Raw genomic sequence first — 18,908 nt, 5'->3', positions numbered from 1 at the left:
TGGTGGTTCAACCCTAGAGACAAGAGTGCATCCCACTAAATGCTCGCACCCACTTGCATCTTGTCTTAAGAGCCAGAAAAGTGGTTGTCGCTTGGTCGCGTACCGTTATATCGTAAACAAGAAGGGGCGAAAAGAACGAAAAGAGAATATTCATGGGTAAAATCATTCATTGTATCGCTTCATAACTATGACTTGAAAAACCACTACTCCCGGTAAAAAAGGAAAAAAAAAAAAAAAAGAAAGAAAACAGAGACGTCAGTAACTGTGCCAAAAACTTACAATATAATCAGAGGATGGGAATCACGGCGAGAGAATTGCACTTACACTTGACCTCTTGTTATCACTAGACTGCAGATTGCTGATCGTAGGGTTGGCTGCAGTGTTGTCAGTGCCGCCGCCGCCGCCACGTAGGGGCTTGGCAATCCGGCTCCCGGCATTCGTGAAGCTAAAGCCACCCAGCCCTGTTGGCGACCCAATTCCTCGGGTGCTGCCAGCCTTGGCTGCCTCGAGGCGCTCCTTGACTGAGGCGAGTTGCATCTCGAACCTGTTGGGTTGTTAGTACGACTGTTGTAGCTGCACGACAAGAACGAATAATGGCGCCGAGAAACATACTTGTGGTTGGCCTGGGCCATCTTCTCCTGGCTGTCCTGCAGCAGGCTCTCGAGGCTCTGGATCCGTTCGTTGCGAGCAATGAGCTTGCGCTCCGCAATGGCAACCTCCTTCTTGAGGCTGGAGTTCTGCTCCACAAGCTGGCGCTGCACCTGCGTGAGCTGCTCCAAGTTCCTCTCCAGGAAGGCCATCTTCTTCTGCTGAGCCCGGTTGTTGCTCGACCGGAGCACGTTGTTATACTGCTCGCGCGTCTCATCGAGTGAGATCTCAAGCTCAACCACACGCTCGCAGCGGTTCTGGAGGTCCCGCATGAGACTCTTCTTCATGACGTCAAATTCGGCCATTTGCTGTGCCACTGACTTGCCGTTCATGACGGGCGACACACCGGCGTTTCCGTTGGCACCCGAGGCCTTTGCCTGGCGCTGGAGCTCCTCGATCAAGACCTTCATGCGCTCCGCCTCGGCAGTCTTGCGCTCGATCTCGGCCTTCAAGTCGTCGACCAGGTCGGTCTGCGCGCCTTGCTTGTCGGTAAAGGCCTTCTCGAGCCGTGCTCGGAGCTCTTCGACGTCACCCTCGCCGAGGTTGCGTGATAGAAGATCCTCGTACTCCTGCTGGAGAGTCTCCAACCTCTGCTCCAACTCCACCCTGCGGCGCGCTTCAGAACCGCTGGAGGCACTGCTGTAGAGCGAAAGTTCTGCCTGGCGCACGATCCCCTGAGTGGCAACAAGCTTGGACTGCAAAGCCTTGAGCTCGTCGGGCGGGATTGGGTCGCCTGAATTGCTGAGCTCCTGCAGAGCCTCCAGCTGCTTGATGGCGTCGGCGATGGACTTTTCGTTGTCACTAAAGACGTCTGCACCCAGCTCAAAGCCGGCCATCATCTTGGCCATCTTTTCCGCCTTCCTCTTCTCTTTCTCATCAAGAGCGGCCCCGGACTCCTTGGCGTTCATTTTAACATCAAGCAACTGCTGCTTCAACTCATCGAGTTCCGTTGTCAGCTCTGCGTTTGCCTCCTTGAGAGCGTCCATGGTGATCTGAGCCTCTTTGCTCTCAAAGTTGATGCGTTCGAACTGCAACTTGAGCTCATTCTGCTCGCTCATGAGTCTCTCGTTTTCCTTGCCCAGCTTGCCGTCATGTTCCTTGAGTATAGTCAACTCTTCTTTCATCTCGCGCACCTGCCGCTCAGCATTTGTCGCCTGCGACTCCTTCTCTGCGAGCTGGTCCTGGAGCTCGTTTTCCCGCCGTAGGAACTCTTCCCTCTCATCCTTCTCCAGCGGTATCGAAGGCGTCCCGGAGCGCTCTGTTAATGCCGGCGTCTCTGATCTGCTGGCGGTTTCCGCAACCAGCCTGGATGGTGTTGCAGGTCGAGCAGGTGGTGCACCCTTGGTCGCAGGGGCGGCACCATCCGCTGAACGCGGCGGAACCCACTTGTCCTTTGGTACGGTTTCTCCGGAACGCCATAGCTGTACCTCGCCCTCAAGGCTCACTATATACTTTTCAAAAGAAGTGATCTGAGTCCTGGCTTTGCCAAGCAGCTGTTTGAGTTCGGTAGGACTGAGCTCAGCATTGACCTTGGCTTTGTTCTTGATGGACTTCGCTCTCATGCCAAAACGCAGAGTGCTGAGCGTCTCAGCATCGTTGTAGGAGCTAGGCGAGCAGTTGATGATGAGCGTTGTTCGACTGTTGCCACCAAGTGATTCTTGTAGGATACGGGTAAGCTTCGAGTCTCGGTATGGAACGTGGGAAGATTTGCCGTCAGTGAGAGAGTTGATGACCATTCCCAGGGCGCTCAAACTCTTGTTGATCTTTTTGGCCTCCTCGAGGGTTTGTCCACTGGCTCCCGTCTTGCCGACCTTTTCGCTACCGGCCAAATCAACCAAGAATAGCTGTCCACTCTTGGCCGAGCCAGTCTCGACGTTCTTTTGGGTGATAGTAATGACAAAGATCGAATGGGATCGGGATGACTCCTGGTTCATGTTGGTGGCAGCCACAGCCCTGGCGTTTCCTCCCCTCCTCATGACCTCGTAGACCTCCTGTACGCTCGATACATATACTTCCAAAAGGCCCTTGACATATACACCACGATTCTTCTCCTCGTGCACTGGCAAGTTGTCGTTGTGGGGTGCCAGCAAATCACGGATGCGCTCCATGTAGATTTCCATGTAGCTGACACGAACAGTATACTCGATGGTGCTTGGGCTGGACAGAATGCTTGCGAAGATCTGCTCGACGATACGGGGGATGACACCTCGTCCTTCATCGTCGTCGATGTTGGTTCCCATCATGGTGTACGACTTTCCAGCACCAGTCTGGCCGTAAGCAAAGACGGTTCCATTGTAGCCGTTCAAGATGTCGTCCACCGTCGGCTTGATCGAAAAGTCGAAGATGTCCGACTGTTTGCAGGACATGTCAAAGACTCGGTCGAACGTGAAGGAGCCTTGCGCCTCTTTGGACTAGAGGTTGTCCGAGTTGCATTGCGTTAGCCAGCCTGTTGTCACCGAGTACAGCCTGCCTCGCCTGTCTGCGCTTGGCCTGATTCTCTTCGTCGTGGTGCGCATGTTTCATGAGGGGGGTGGGGAGATTGGACATACATCAACAGTACACGTATCGTCGCCATCGAACTTGACTATGGGCTGGCCGCCCGACTCGATCTCGACCCGGTTCTGCGGTCGGAACCGGGCGACGACCTTGATGCTGTTGGCAGAAGACATGATGGGTGCCGCCGTCGAAAAGCTGCGGGCTTTGCTAAGTCCACCTTGTCATCAAAGTGTTTCGACGTGGCCGACAGGCGGCGCAATCGAAGGGGGTTTGGTAGTAATTAGCTGGCGGTTTAAGGTGGGCGATCGTAACGTAGGTAGGTTGTAATGGTATGCGGGCGGGACGAGCGAAGACAGTGGGACACTTTTTTGGGCGGTGTCGGTCCAATAGGTTGCCCGTACTGAATTCTACTGTATCGTTACCTAGTTCCGTACCGTGCCCTTCAAGAAGCGGGCTGGCTGCAACGGTTCGATTAGGTTGTCGGCGTTAGGTTAATCTGCGCCTGGCGCCCCTCGAATTGGGATAGCCTTGAACCCAAGATAAAGAAGAAAAAGAGTAGTCTTGAGGTGGAAGGGGAGAGGACGGCCAGTATTTGCGCAACAAGCCCAAAGTTCGATTTCGTGTCAAAACAGTGCTAGAACAGTGGGCTGACCGACTTGCATGAGTCTCTTTGCAGAGGTCTAGCCTAGCGCATTGTATATGGAGTTGATATTGACGGGACGCGCCACGAGGTAATTCGCGTTCTGTTGTACTACTTTCCCACCTGCCATGGACGTATAGACGTGCATTTTCTACATGCCTAAACTGGTGCCTAGGTGCCTTGCGTTATCTACGATAGCAGTGAATATTGTCTGCGAACCTTCAGACAAGGCAGAATGGTTCCTGAGCCATGCAAGATCAACACCTGGTAATATCAGTTTCACGAATGCACGAGACCACCCCCCCGGGCCGCTTCCTAATCTCCTGAGGCGGGGCTGACAAACGACTTATGCCGCAATTCATGCTACGAATGCCCCGCCGAATCTAACTATTACTTGGCAATATTGGATTTGAACAACAACAACAACCAGGGTTGATAATTAAACACTTGTGACCGTGTTCCGCAAAGGATATTCTTATGCCTGCGATTCAGGACGGCAGAGAGAAAATGCAAGAATGATCCAATATTTGGTTTAATTGCAGAAAAGTTGTCCAGCAGGGCCAGCAATCAACACCGGAAAGCTGCATGAACCATGCGTAGAAGATTTGAAGTCGATATCTGGACTTGGCTAGGCTGGGCTGGACTTAGGCTACTTTCTTCCCCTCATGACGAACAACGCCAGCGCAGACAAATTCCAAGCGTGTTCGGACTATCGGTATCGTATCATCCCAAATATTAGTCGCCCCGAAATAACTATCCGCGCCCGTTTACGGTGCAAACACCTCTGCACTTAAGCCCTGAGTGGAAAGCTGTTCATGGTATTCCTCCTAACAGGTATAGAACCAGCGCTAAAAGGGAGACCCCAGAAATAAAAAAAAAAAAAAAACCTTACGCCAAAAATAAACACCGCAACGCCAACACCATGTGCTCAAACAAGTAGTCTGCACCAAGCTCAAAAGTGCCAGTAAACCAAATGCCATGCCCGAATCCAATCGTATGCCTGTCTGCTCCTGTACCCACAAGTACTGCCTAGCCATCTGGCCAAACATCAGCCAAAGCAAGTTCCCACGTCCCAAAACCCGCTAGTCCTTTCATTTTCCACGAGGGTTTATTCGTCGTCTCCTTCCCAGCTCTTCTCCACAGTCTCTCTAACTCTCTTGATGTACTCCTTGCGGTTGTCTTTGTAGAGATTCGAGGCTTCGACGTTTGCCGGCGAACCGGTATTCGGGTCGTTGAGTAAACTGGGTTTGGACACAAACTCCATTAGCTGCTACCATCGCAACAATCGGCCGAATATCCTCAGCCGAAGGAGTGGATAATTCTAGATATCTCCAGACCACAGAAAATCGACTTACCTCTGAATACTGGTTAGAATAGCAGCAACGTCGTACGTCGGACTCCATCGGTTTTGTAGAATGTCCAAGCAAAGCTCCCCAGTGGCGTAAACATTTGGATGGAACATCTGGCTGATGAATTTAACTGATGGAGGTTTATTGGGGTATTGCTCTTCGAAATGCATAACAAGACGAAATGTTCCGTCCTCGAAGGGAGTATCGCCGGGGCCGATGATTACAGCGTTCCTGAAGTGAGGCCAAAACCTGTTAACTGGTGAAATGTTGCTTAGCAATTAGAGGGGGGCGAAACCTACCATGTCATGACATTGTCAGGTACTGGCGATGCAGAGACACCGGCTGGAGGATCGGTTTGCATGCGCTGGTAGTATCGATAATGTGTTAAATGTCTGATTCCCTGATGATCCCCCGATGTCCTGGACGGCAGATGGATGAGGGGCGCTGCTGCTGCCTGCCCGCGCGAAGACTCACCTTGAAGTCGCGCATTAGGCGGCGGCGAGCGGCGGTTGACATCTCGGGCTAGACGGAAGCGGCCTGTGGGTTCTTGTTTGAAAGAGTGCTGAGATCTGATGGCGGAATGTCGAGGCTCGGGGTTGCGATAGTTGAAGGTTTGCAGCGGTGGAGTGGTAACAACGTGGGTGCGCAGCAATAGTAATCGAAGCCAGGGGCCTGACGCAGCGTTTCTAATCGATTTGTCGACCCCTGTCTTAGCGGCAGGGGTTCCGCGCGCTGTTCAAACCCCCGCAAAAGACGCCAGGACACGTGATTGATCCGATCAGCCAATTACTAACAAGTGTCCCAGCAGTTCGGTATTAGGTGGCCAGCGCCTCATTTGGTATGAGACCAACCCCCGGTACACGTCCTCCAGCGCAGCGTACCTTCCATAGTACCTACATTAGCTCGATTGGGTGTAAATTCCAACACCAAGATTTGCACATGTCAACATGAAACTCAGAGGCAAGCCGGCTCAAAGCCTAGTTCCAGAGCAGTCTGCCTCACCAGAAATAGTTCTCACTGCGAACCCAAGGCACATGTAGGTACCTTTTCTGGATATGAACGTTGCAATTGCCCTTATTCGTACTGTAGGCCTGCAATTAAACCACGCCGTTGGACCAGTGGCATAAGGCGATTTGTCTATGCATTTCTCTTTGGGGTTGCTTGCGTTGATGCGCAGGACGAACTGGAATCGTGTGGAACCAGTTCGAGGTACTTGAGGTACCCAGGCTAACTAGAATGTTGCAAAATGATCATGTTAGCACATGAACCGGTGGGGGCGTGCTGCCCATGCAGGCAGGTGTTTCTCTTGCCTTTCTCGGCGCTCGGCCATTGTCGGCTAGTCGCGCCCTACCCCAAGTCTAAGCAATCCACCCACCTTCCCGTGTTTGCAGCTCTGCCGACCTTACTTACATTCGCCAAATACGTTTCTGTCTGCATGTCTTGCTGAGAAAAAAAAGAGTCTCTTACTTTTCATATCAGTCTGAAGGTTCCACGAATTTCATTTTGTTTGGTATTCACACAATTATTTTATTTCAAAAATGATTCCAAGGAGCACCCGGTCGGTATTCCACACCACCTCCACTCTGTCGTCATCACTCCGATGCGGCACGAGGCGGCAATTCAGCTCGCGAGGTGCATTGCAACAAGAAATTCGGGACGCATACATAATCAGCGCTTCAAGGACGCCGACTGCAAAGGTAAGCTCGACAGGTATTCTATCGTGTTTTTTGTTAGACTAACAACTGATCCTTATTCTCTCCCCTGCGCAGTTCAATGGCTCCTTCACCACCGTCCCCGCGCCCAAGCTCGGCGCCGTTGCCATCAAATCCGCCGTCGAAAAGTCACGAGTGCCCGTCTCCAAAATCAGCGATGTCTACATGGGCAACGTGCTGCAAGGCTCCGTAGGCCAGTCCCCCGCTCGACAAGCCGCTATATTTGCCGGTCTACCATCATCGGTCGAGGCCATCACAATAAACAAAGTATGTGCATCGGGGCTCAAGTCGGTCGTGTTTGCAGCGCAAAACATTCAGCTTGGGCTAGCGGAAGCTCAGGTTGCTGGTGGCATGGAGAACATGTCCCGGGTTCCGTATTACTTGCCAAGGAGCAGCGGCCTACCGGCTTTTGGCAACGTGCAACTTGAGGACGGGCTGATCAAGGACGGCCTCACGGATGTTTACGATCAGTTCCACATGGGCAACTGCGCCGAGAACACGGTGAAGAAGCACGGTATCACCAGGGAGATGCAGGATCAGTACGCCATTCAGTCATATGAGAGGGCCCAGGCCGCCTGGAAGGCCAATGCGTTCAAGGACGAAATCGCGCCAGTGACTGTGTCATCCAGGAAAGGTGACAAGGTTATCGACACGGATGAAGGATACCTCGATATCAAGTTGGACAAGGTGCCAACCTTGAAGCCTGCTTTTGTTCGTGATGGTACTGGTACAGTGACGGCAGCGAACTCGTCGACGCTGAACGATGGTGCAAGTGCCCTTGTTCTTGGAAGCAAGGCGATTGCGCAGGAGTATGGATCCGGTTCTCGTGTGCTGGCAAGGATTTGCGGTTCTGCAGATGCCGCCATTGACCCGATCGACTTCCCGGTTGCCCCCGCGGAAGCGGTGCCAATTGCGCTGAAGCGAGCGGGGATTACCAAAGACCAGGTGGCCGTCTGGGAGTTCAACGAGGCGTTCGCCGCGGTCATTAAAGCCAATGAGAAGGTCAGTCAAGAAATTGTCGCGTGGAATTACTTGAGTATTATGTGCTAACGGTCGCCAACTCGATAGATACTTGGCCTTGAGAATGCACGCGTCAACCCCCTGGGCGGTGCTATCTCTTTGGGCCATGCCCTGGGAAGTTCCGGATCTCGCATTCTGGTAACTTTGCTCCACCAGCTTAAGCCTGGCGAGTACGGCGTGGCAGCCATTTGCAACGGAGGTGGAGCTGCCACAGCCATGGTTGTGCAGAGGATTGAGTCCGTATGAGGTTGCTGGATAGGGATTGGCGCGGGTCTCGTCGTATCTAAATAAAAGCCATCTGGGATCTTGTTTTTTTTTTTTTTTGTTTTGGACTAAACTATTTCCAGAACATCAACACAGAATTTGCTACGCAGGACCGGTATGATATGAGTTGTTTAAATATATGCATGGCTGCCGGGGGCATCCCTTGACCTGTGTCTGTAGCTGAGGTTGGGTACCCACCTGCTACGACGAAAGTGCCTTCAAATTCTGTGCCCAGCGACCACGAGACATGAGGCCTGGGCATACTTTTTATTCCATCATTCAAGTTGAGGATATACAAGACCTGTAATCCATAGTGCATGAAGGAAGTTTAGATAAATATACATGTCAAAATAAATGAAGGGCGAAGGAGGTGGGGGAGAAGATCAAAGTCTGAGCTGAACTTTTTTTTACAGGTTGAATTGGGTTCGAGCCACTCAAAGTGATTGAAAATGATATTCACAATCCAGTGCAAGCTTGGACTTTTACGCGTCAACACCACGCGATTAACCCGTTTTTGAACATCAACTGAACCCAACAAGCCAAAAAGGACTCACAAGTTGCCATTCAATCAGCGACTCGAAATAAACATTCATTCCAAGGCAGTCGCGTCACATGATACAGCCATGAGACGGCCATGGACGTTATCGCGACATTTCTGAAGGGCGTCAGGGAGCTGGTCGTCGCCGGCGACGGCAGCACCCTGTCCGACTGGCTATTGGCCGAGCCGGATTCGCCACCCGCATACCATCTCATCGGCCAGGAGCTGCGGAAAAAATACCCAAAGGGCAGCAGCGGTCTGCAGGCTTTCGTCGAAAAGTCGCTCCCGGAAGAGGATAATGTGACCGAGGGCGGCAGCACACCATGGCCGGGCTTCCACGCCTTCATGACAGAGTACCTCTCGTACTGGCGGGACGTCAACTTTAACGACTTGATGGATATCCACGAGCGTCTCTGCGCACTCTCAGTGTGAGGAGTCGAGTCCCCCCCATCTTTCCCATTGGTGTCTCCCGCGTGGAGCAGGCACCTGGTACACAGCAGCTAACCGGCCAACCCAAAATCTCAGGTCTTGCACTTCAGCACTCAAGCATCCTGGTCAGGGCAGCATCATGGTTCAGACCAGTGTCTCTTACGCGCAATCCATGATCAAACTTGTCAGCGTGCTGAATGGTCGTCCGGACATCACGGCCGCTCGTCGCCAGCAGAGCAGTGGAGATGAGGGTGAGGCTCGCACTTTCATGGACGACTCGCTTGATGTGATCAAGGAAATGTTCTCAAGTTGCGCCAGAGACCGGGGTCAACTCACGCCCGGTAGCAAAAAGTCGGTCGTCTATCTACTTGCCAGCATGGCCTTCCGTCTACTATTCATTGTGAGTCTCTACTTGATAGCTCGATCGATTTTACAAACTCACTGATCTAACCTTCGTATACTTTTAAAGTGCGGAAGGCCAATGATGGCATGGTCACTACTGAACGGCTTGGAGCAGGCGCCCCCTTTGTCCCTCTACCCAGCCGTCCAACGCACCACGTACCTCTACTACCTCGGTCTGGTCATGTTCCAGAGCGACCATTACCCCCGCGCAGCGGCTGCTCTCGACGAAGCCTATAGGCAGCTGCCGAGGCACTTGAAAAAGCAGCGCAGACTGGTGCTCACCTTCCTGATACCTGCCAACATCCTCTCCGGGCGACTCCCGTCCGACACATTGCTGCAGCGGCCAGAGGCACAGCAACTGGCCCCGATATTCCGCCCCATGGCCATGGCCATACGAAAGGGTAACTTTGCGGCGTTCCAGCAGGCGCTAAATACGCATCAGGCCTGGCTGCTGGAGCGGAACCTGCTCTTCCCGCTCATGTATCGCACGAGGCCGTTGCTCTGGCGGTCGCTGACGCGGCGCGTGTTTCTGTTGACGTACAAGCCAGTCGACGCGGGCAACGAGGCGATGCTGCCGGCTGGGCGCAAGGCCGTCACGCTCGATCTTAAGTATGTCCTTTCCCATCCTTTTTTCACATTTTCTCTCCCCCACCTCTACCACTTTTATGGCAAGTCATTATCCTTTTACTCACACTCACACTTTTTTTTTTCCCCCGCTTTCTCTCCAGTATGGTTCAAGCGGCAGCCGACTATATCCAGCGTTCGCTTGAGGGCCACGTCCCCGCCATGCCACCGAGACCCGGCACCAAAACCTTCGGGCACACGACGAACCCGCTCTTCCTGCGCGCCGTCGCCAACAGCACGCCGCAGCCGCCCGAGTCGACGACGCTGGTCTCCGGGCCCGGCGGCACGCGCAAGCTACGCGCGTACGAGGGTCTGCTGTGGGGCAACCTGCCGGTCACAATCGAGCACGTCGAGGTGGCCGTCATGGGCCTGGTGGCGCAGGGCCTGATGAACGGGTTCGTGTCACACTCGGGCCGCAAGTTTGCCATTCAAAACATCAAAAAGACGGGCGGCAACGCCGCGGCCGCGGGGTGGCCGCCCAACGTGTCCGAGGTCATTTTGCAGAGGCTGCGGGACCAGAACGTCGACACGGAATGGGTGCCTGGATGGGTGAGGTAGTCTGTCAAGTCGATGCTGTTTTCGGCAAGAATATGACAAGCAGGATACGGTCGTTCGGGTGTGGCGGTTTGTTTGAAGATGTGCTCGTTCTAGAGTGTACTGTAAGAAACAATAATACCTGTCCCTTGACTGGTCTGGTCACATCAGCAAAGGTCATATAAACTCGACACAGTCTGATCTTTACCACGTCCTTGTGTGAATTCGAAAATGATCGAATTTGTACTACCTAGTACTACCTACGTAAAGTTCCCCCTTATCCTCCATCCACTTTTTGTGTTATCCGCCCCCAAAAATAACCGCCTTCCCAACATTGTCGTTTTCCTTTTTCCAAATCATCTCGGGACAAAACAAAAATGTAGGTATCGGTCCCCCATCGTCAGAAACAAGAAAAAAAAAAGAATACAACAGAGCACGAGCCCAAAAAAAAAGTTGGTCCGCCTCTTACCACCCCCCAAGAAAATCAAAGTAAAGAAAAGGTACAATGAGGGTAAATTGTCACCTTGAACGAATAAAATCAGAAAAAGAAAACATACAACTGTTGTGATACATAGTACCCAAAAAAGATCAAAAGCTGAAGGGGTATATTGTAAAAATGGCATTTGGTGGCTATCCCAAGAGCAAATTGAAGCGAATCCAGGAGGAAAACAAAATACCGTCACGTGTAGACAATAAACACTACCATGGCTGCAGAAGAGACCTTGGGCTCATACTGCTATTTGACAAAAACGTTGATAAGACGTCGGCTGATTTTCAGGCCGTCGATGTATGTACCAACTCAACCGACTGATTGGCTTAATGGATATGCTGACTAGAGAGAGAGATAGAGAAAGCGATCCGAGTCGTGTCGTCGAGATGGGTCGAAAAGTAGTAAAAAAAGATCGGTTGGACAAAGAAGGTTGAATATAGCTGCTGGTGTCCGGCCGAGCAAAAAGCCCTCCGGTGTTGGAGGGTTGAAAAAAATGTGGACATCATCTCATAACGGGTTATTTTCAAGAAGCGAAAATGCCATCGACTCGAAAGGAGGCCAATATCGAAGTTGAAAGAGGTAGTGGTGTTTTGCTGGGCAAACTAAGGCCAATGATAAGAAGACGGAAGCGGCGCGCCCAGCAGAGACACGAATGAAGCAGTTGCGGCGAGGAGTAAATCTAATACATCCATGCCGCAGCGACGATGGCGATGACAAGCCCCGCCATGGCGGCACCTCCCTTATCGCGCTGTGCCCCATCATTGGTGGAGCTGGGTGAAGCAGCGGAGCTGGTCGAGGAGCTGCCCTTGGTGCTGTCGAACTTTGTGGTCGAGGGTGATTGGGACCAGGACGAGCTGTCTGTAGTCGAAGTGCTATTCTCCTGGAAGATACCGGGGCGGACAGTCGGGACAGTGAACGAGGTGGGAGTAGCAGTAGAGCTTGCCTTTGCAGAGCTCGAGGTAGACGTCGTCGTGGTCGGCGATGGAGTCGAGCTTGAGGAGGATGAGGTCGTCTTCTTGGGTTCCTCAGAGGAAGAAGACGACGGTTCGCCAGTCGATCCGTCGGTATTGAACAGGACAATGTTGGCAGAAGAGCCCTTGGAGACGGTGACAACGCAATAAGAGGCACCGCCGGCCCCAGAAGCCGCGGTCTTGCTGTTGACATTCTTCAAGCCGGTCTTGGCCGGGTTGATCTCGCAAGGCAAACCATTGCAGTCGCCGTCGCACTCGATCTTGACTCCAAAGCTGGGCTTTTTGCTGGACCATTTAGAGTCCTCGTAAATCGGATTCCAGCTGAGCTGAACAAATGTCCTGCCGTCAGATACCGTGTTCGCGCCAGCAACGTACGGGCTCCAGTTGCCAACATCCTCGGCATCCGAGCCCCAGTGGCAAGCCTGGTCGGCAGAAACACCCGGCGGGTTGATGTAAAAGTGCGCAGCGGTACCAGCCCAGTAATCAGGACCGGGCACGGCCAGGGTTGTGGTGCCAGAGACCTCGGTTGGGATGAGCATGGCCTCGTTGCCCGGCAGTACAGTCTGGCAGAATGAGATAACCTTGCCGCACTTGTTGACAGCTTTGACAGTGCCAGTGCCCTGGACACAGTAGGGCTTGCTTGGGAAAGGCTTTTTGGGCTTGCCGTTGTCGCAGTACAGGCCACCCTGCATAGACTCGACCGGCTTGAACGAGGTACCTTCCTTCCACTGGTTCATCAACATGCCTGGTTTGCATGCAAAGGGACAGTACATGCCGTCCTCGCACGTCTGGTCAGGAGACATGGCGAATCCCTGGTTGTCGTTGCGGGTATCCGTGATACGGACGAGGTTGCTGTCGTCATCAGGAAGGGAGCAACTGGAGCCTCGCTTCCGGATCTTGGAGACGTTGCCTGATTCCTCGGATTCGGGGGATCGCAAGTCAGCCTCGAAGCTGCGGGTGGGCAGGTGGTTGTGGCCATGGCGCTTCTCAAACTCCCGGTGCATGTTGCGGTGCCCTGAGGTGGCGGCGCATTGCTGAACCCCCAGCAGCAGGAGTGCTGCCCCTAATGTGGCCGTCTTCATGGCAATGTCGGGTTGTGCCAAGCTGGTTTGGCTACCTTCAAAATATATGGATAGTCAAGTTGGATGTGCGCGCGGTTGGCGCAAGGTTGTATCTGATCGCCAACAGAAAAACGAGAGCGTTTTGCGTTATTGTTATATTTTACCAAAGGAGTGTGTTGTTGGCTGGGATCTGTACAGACACGAACGGAACCAATATCAACCCTTGGGAGGTAAAATAAAACAATAATAAAAAAAAAAGAACTGAAACCAAAAAAAAAGCCAGCCAGCCTCTGAAAGCAGGAACGTCAACTAAAGGAGTGACTATGGCACGACAGTAGACGGCCGTACGTAAAGCGAGAGTAAGTGACGACGAGCGTCTGCGACTGAAGGATAAAGGAAGGTAGTGAACTACTACAGAAGAGAGTGTGGGCTATCCAGTCGAAAAAGAGAGAGAAAAAGAGAGACGAGAGCGTGGGAGCATGGAATCCATAACGTGCTCGACAAATATGGAGACGAAAAAAGATCACTCTATCCCGGGAGTTGCCCGGATCTTCTCAATGGATCGAGTGTGATGGATGGATGTGGTGCCCACCCGCCATGCTCGCTCTCCCAGGCTGGACAGGGGCATGACCGGAAGAGGAGAGGATTAGCTCTGCCTTGTGAAGAACAACCGGGGGCGGCAGCGTTGTTGACTGGCGCATTGTGGCCTGGGCTCATCCCAAAACTGGGGACAAAGAAAATTGGATCCATTGATGCTTGCCATGCAAGGGCCTCCATAACGGTTCTGACAATGTTTTGGCGTCGGTTATTTCCAATTGGCCAATCATGGTTAGGGTGGCCCACCCGTCATCCCCTGAAAAATTCTGTTAAAGGTAAGCCAACCGAAATTAGTATGCAACCACCCTCATCATTGGATATAACACCTAGACTGCAGCCCAGCAGAGAAGAACTCGACAATTTCACTTTACCGCCGCCACCTAAGTGCTTTTCTGCAGCCGACGGGTTGCTTTAATTTTCGACTCGTACTCTTTTATTTCTTATCACACCAGTAGGTATTCATTCATTTGCAAATGCACTCCTTGAGGTCCGCACAAAAACAATGGAATGAATTATCTCAATTTCCCTCCTCACCCACCTGGACCACCCAACGTGATTGATTACCACCTGGTTCACTGGTATACCGCCCTCCGTGGGGCGATAAGTGCCCCAGCCAAGATGGTCTCGAATCGCATGGACTTCTCCATATCGACTGGGACCTACAGAAGACATGGATCGTGCACAGCTATTGTCCGCGGTACCCGTTGATTCTTTCTCCGTGAACTGGCAGCGTTTCAAGGCTCCTGGTCGAATCCATCCAACACACCATGACACCGTTGCGAAGGGCCGGGCACAAGGCGAAGCTAGCAACAAGTCAACACACTACCCAGCCGGCGACGCCGTGCTGCGACGCGCCAGGCGGTGTTAGTTAGGAGCTAAAGCAAGTGATTTGACGCGCGGATCTTGCATCTTCTGTACCTAGCTAGGTGCCTTGTTCTTTACCCCTTTCTCAAATTTCGTCTCCCCTTCTTTTGGAAGGAGGTATATGATACCGTAAACGCCTACATGGTTTTTTTTTTTTTTTTTTTTTTTTTTTTTTTTTTTTTTTAAGGAAGGAAACAAAAAAAGAGCAGTGCAAGTTTGCGCCCGCGAGATAAGGTAATTTGCCGGACTTGCATATTGGTCCACGGAAATTGAACATAATAAAAATCCCCCACCCACTCAAAGTTGCGCCAATCACATCATAGTCTTTCTGCTTCTTTCTGGAGATTTGATATTGGCAATATTGTCAGCACTCACCTTTCACAGATGCGTCTGGATTTTAAGCTTTTAAACTCAGAGAACCCCCAAACTCAGCGTGTTGACGCTGGAGAGGTCAGGAACTTACAGAACATAGACTTGGCCATCACTGCCCGATTCAGTGACCCTTTTCTGGTGGGGCAGCCAACCCTATGCAATCAAATCAGTCAGGCTACCCCCTTGCTCCTACGTCGGATCTTGCTGCCCTGGCAAGGCTGATATTATTGGATGCATTGCTCCGGAGCTGCGGCCCAAACACATTCCATGAGTAGTGACTCGATTTTGGTCCCGTGATGATTTGTTTGCGCAACAACCCAGCTAAGGGCTTTGTCTTCGAATTCCAGCCTTAAACATTCCGGTTAAGCATATAGTTGGTTAGCTACGTGGTCGTTTAACAACCCCACATCGCGAGTACCGCCTTGTCATATAGTGTGAGGCGAGTGGTGAGCGCATGCCTTGACGGATCTACCTACACCTTGTGAACACCATCTAGATCAATCTAGATTAGCTCTCACCATTCTCCAGCCAGTGCGCTACATGTGGACTTTGTCAACTCTGAGCTACATGTCTTTGAGTACATTATGACCGCCTTATTTCGGCGGTACATTTACAGCGACATGATCAAAGTGATGATCGCCAGCTTCGGTTGTGAGGCTAGAATGAACATGTAGCTAGTTTGATAGGTAGGCGAAGTGACGACTTTTGGTTGCTGATCTTTGCAATGATCCACGCAAGGTGGCTCATGCACGAGTATGGAGAAATTTTAGGCTTGGTAATTACCAGGCTTTAGCTTGTGGTAGTTTGTTGGACATGTTATCAAGGCAATTCACGGTAGGTAGGCTGTTTCAATAATGCCGTTCGTATGCGGAGGTGACAAAGAACGGACGTTGGGCAATTGAATTAGGACCCCACTTAAACTTGGCTTTTTTGGTGGTGGCAGGTGCGGTCCCAGTGGCTTTTGGCTTTTGGCTTTTTGGATGATGCAGTAATGAATTACATGGCACGTGCGTGACAGTCAAGATTCAATATCGCACCAGACAAAACACCATCACCAGCATGCTCTAGGCCCCCATAAGCGAAGTCAAAGCCGTCAGTTAACGTACAAATTGTATCGGGCCTTCTCGTCACAGCTTGCAGCTTGATTGAGCATCTCGGAGACGCAGCGGGCGCCGCGGTAGGCTTCACCCTGCACGGGAAAGACTGGGCGTCTCGGTTCAATCCCTTGGCTGCCTCGTGCCCCATAATCGTGTCGACACACAGTCGGGAGGCATTGCTTGGGATAAAGAGCCTCGAATCTGCGAGGTCGCCAGCCCGCCGCGTGAAACAAAAAAAAAAAAATCTGGCCCAGTGGCAGCCTTAATCTCCAGAGCTGTTCCAAATGGCGTCGTCCCAAGGCCCTGTTTCGTCCGCCGGGGCAAAATTGGGTGTCAAAACATCCAAGGCCATGCCGAGGGTACCGACCAAGTCGTATACTGAGATGCTGTTCGAATTCAGTGATGGCAAAGGCTATGACATTAGCTCTATCCAGGCCGCGGAGAACAACACAAAAATTGCACTTGACCCGGACTACCAGATGAGGTGGGAGATCACACTTGGTGCCTCTATCAAGCAACAATGCGGAAGTATAACAGACAGTACGTAGCATTTTCTGTGTGCATCTGGCTTGAGTATCCAAATGTTGTCCTAACATGTTTATGACATACCCCAGGAACACACTATATTGCCCGTATCCCTAAGGGCTTCATGCTGATCTTCGATCCGAGTAAGTGACCCATCTCTTCATATTTGTAACTCTCGCTTCTTCCAAATCCCCTGCTGACCATGATTGGCGATTATTGATAGAGAAGGGGGAACGTCATGTTGTCGGACACCCAGGCGGCATGGGGAGGGACTTTTGGTACCATAGCGTCGGGGAGTTCGCACCTCATGCACTCTGGCTTGCAGCACCTGCTCCTTACGACCGCTCAAAGTGCTCGTGTGAGCCGTGTAAGAAGATGTTAGGGAAGCCAAAGGCCAAGGAGTCTAAGAAGCCGGCGCCAAAACGCAAGCAGCCTGCCGCTGCCACTGCCAGCACTACTGTTTCCCGCCCATCAGCAACCACCACGACCACTACAACCACTACAACCACCCCTACTAGCACTCCAGCTGCTGCCAATGCTGCTGCTGCCAGTACTGCTGCTACTCCTGCTGCTACTCCTGCTGCTACTCCTGCTGCTACTCCTGCTGCTACTACTCCTGCTGCTGCTCCTGCTGCTGCTCCCAAGTTAGCAGCCAATGCCGAAAAGCCTGTTGCTGCGGCACCAACCAAACCTCCTGCCAAGCCAGCCGTGGTCAGGCCGCCGACGCCTCCCCCGCCTGTGGAAGACCATTCAATTTACCGGGCCGGGGAAGTTGTTTGGTATGGCACCCAGACGGGCATCTGGCGCATTGGGCTCATTCTGTCGCGGGCACGCGAGACCACTGAGACGGACACATGGGTCGTGGCGCCTTTAGGACATAAAATTCTCAATCAAGAAAGCAGCATCAAACCGGCGGCACAAATGCGACCTTTCCACGCATTCAGCCTACCGGGTATCGACATACAGGAGCTACAGGAGAGTGCATTCGCCGAGGTTGACTGGCCTGCCTTTGTTCACCGGTATGCGGGCACCAACGCGCACAAGCAGCAGCTGGTGGGACTGGAGGCTTCCAAGATGGCGGCTAGGGACGTCAATGTTTCTTTCTCAACTTTCAACAGACTCGGGGCCATTACTCCTGATGGCCGACGTGGGTCATATGGTGGCATATTCCGTAAGACTCTTCCGAGAACTTCGCTGGGCAATGGACGGACCCAAAGTCATGCCTTTTTACTAACGTCGCTATTCCTGCAGTTGGTCCAGAAATGATACGTGTGGGTGATGCTGTCCGGGTCACACGCCTGATCGGAGAACAAGACGGGAGCCCAGATATTATGGAGATCAAGCATATCGTCGATGATGAAGATTGTCTACAACCAAAGTTCCACGGCGACGTCTGGCGTTCACAGATCGTCCCTCTCGAGGCGCCAGAGCAGAGCAGTCAGCCGCAAGGCGTCGATCTCGTGCGCCAGATCCAGATCACCAATGAGGTCCTGCGACCCCAGGGAGGACGGCTGGACTGGTTTCTAGTAGAGACGGACGCCGAGAGGGCTGAAGCTGACGTGCGTGGCCGGTTCTATGTCACTTTTGACCTGCTCCCGGACGTTAAAGGTAGCTTGATGGAAGGTAACCCATTCGACGATGGCACTCAGCGCGTCAATGCGCGGCTGAGGCCGGACAAGCCTTTCTACATTGGTCGCAAGGAGAACAGAAGAGCCACGTTTGGGGACTCGGCGTCCCTTGACATGCTAGACCTCGGCCCTAATGTAGTGGAAGGCTAGGAGAATTTCTTGTTAGCGCCCTCTGGGATCAACTATAGGTCCTGGTCAAAAGGTAGAAAAACAAAAGCCTCCTCCCGGGGGTTTTCCTATTGAGCCGCACGTGGCGAATTCATTAACTCGAACGTCTCATCCCATGGGTAATTCTGAGATTTTTATGCAGTCGATGAAGAAGCATCGTCAATCAGAATTCTAAGCACGCCAGGCGTATATCAGCATTTGCAATATACAATCCTCTTCTTGGTTACTAATCGCCATATTCAGAGAGACTATTTAAGTAGATATGCGTACTTTTCAAGTGAAAATTAGTACCGTCTAGTGCTGGTGTAGTCTAGTATTGATACGCGGCACAATATGAATACTTGTTGACAGCCCCTGGGCCCGTTGTATATCAAAGCCCAATCCTGTCTGCACCAAGGAAAGCGGATTACACAGTGGCACAAGGGCGTCATGTACCTATTTTTTTTTCCTGAGGCAGCACGAAGCGGATGGGAAGAAAC

At 52.2% G+C, this 18,908-nt stretch overlaps 5 protein-coding genes across 5 annotated transcripts; 2 read left to right on the top strand and 3 right to left on the bottom strand.

The window, feature by feature from the left end:
- Positions 1-300: 300 nt before the first annotated feature.
- PpBr36_01272 (uncharacterized protein) lies at positions 301-3,317 on the bottom strand (the record flags this gene model as incomplete). The annotated part of the gene is made up of 3 exons (XM_029888460.1): positions 301-544; positions 613-3,059; positions 3,198-3,317. 3 exons carry the CDS (start codon positions 3,315-3,317, stop codon positions 301-303), a joined length of 2,811 nt encoding a protein of 936 aa, XP_029751545.1.
- A 1,575-nt stretch (positions 3,318-4,892) lies between these two features.
- On the bottom strand, positions 4,893-5,655 carry PpBr36_01271 (uncharacterized protein; the record flags this gene model as incomplete). Its single annotated transcript, XM_029888459.1, has 4 exons — positions 5,608-5,655; positions 5,433-5,497; positions 5,140-5,382; positions 4,893-5,025 (listed from the first exon to the last, which is right to left on the bottom strand). The coding sequence occupies exons 1-4, from the start codon at positions 5,647-5,649 to the stop codon at positions 4,893-4,895; spliced, it is 483 nt and encodes a 160-aa protein (XP_029751548.1). The 5' UTR covers positions 5,650-5,655.
- A 1,016-nt stretch (positions 5,656-6,671) lies between these two features.
- Positions 6,672-10,680, top strand: PpBr36_01270 (uncharacterized protein; the record flags this gene model as incomplete). Its single annotated transcript, XM_029888458.1, has 7 exons — positions 6,672-6,830; positions 6,903-7,847; positions 7,914-8,101; positions 8,751-9,095; positions 9,193-9,496; positions 9,566-10,107; positions 10,227-10,680. The coding sequence occupies 7 exons, from the start codon at positions 6,672-6,674 to the stop codon at positions 10,678-10,680; spliced, it is 2,937 nt and encodes a 978-aa protein (XP_029751547.1).
- Positions 10,681-11,825: 1,145 nt separating this feature from the next.
- Positions 11,826-13,561, bottom strand: PpBr36_01269 (uncharacterized protein; the record flags this gene model as incomplete). Its single annotated transcript, XM_029888457.1, has 2 exons — positions 13,527-13,561; positions 11,826-13,221 (listed from the first exon to the last, which is right to left on the bottom strand). Exon 2 carries the CDS (start codon positions 13,197-13,199, stop codon positions 11,826-11,828), a length of 1,374 nt encoding a protein of 457 aa, XP_029752661.1. The 5' UTR covers positions 13,200-13,221; positions 13,527-13,561.
- Positions 13,562-16,392: 2,831 nt separating this feature from the next.
- On the top strand, positions 16,393-18,411 carry PpBr36_01268 (uncharacterized protein; the record flags this gene model as incomplete). Its single annotated transcript, XM_029888456.1, has 4 exons — positions 16,393-16,648; positions 16,723-16,776; positions 16,857-17,804; positions 17,885-18,411. 4 exons carry the CDS (start codon positions 16,393-16,395, stop codon positions 18,409-18,411), a joined length of 1,785 nt encoding a protein of 594 aa, XP_029752662.1.
- Between the last annotated feature and the right edge of the window lie 497 nt (positions 18,412-18,908).

Source organism: Pyricularia pennisetigena, chromosome 2 (assembly GCF_004337985.1).
Source record: "Pyricularia pennisetigena strain Br36 chromosome 2, whole genome shotgun sequence".
Taxonomy (NCBI): Eukaryota; Fungi; Ascomycota; class Sordariomycetes; order Magnaporthales; family Pyriculariaceae; genus Pyricularia; species Pyricularia pennisetigena.
The sequence above is the reverse complement of the archived record's forward strand: the minus strand, read 5'-3'. Positions and strand labels throughout refer to the sequence as shown.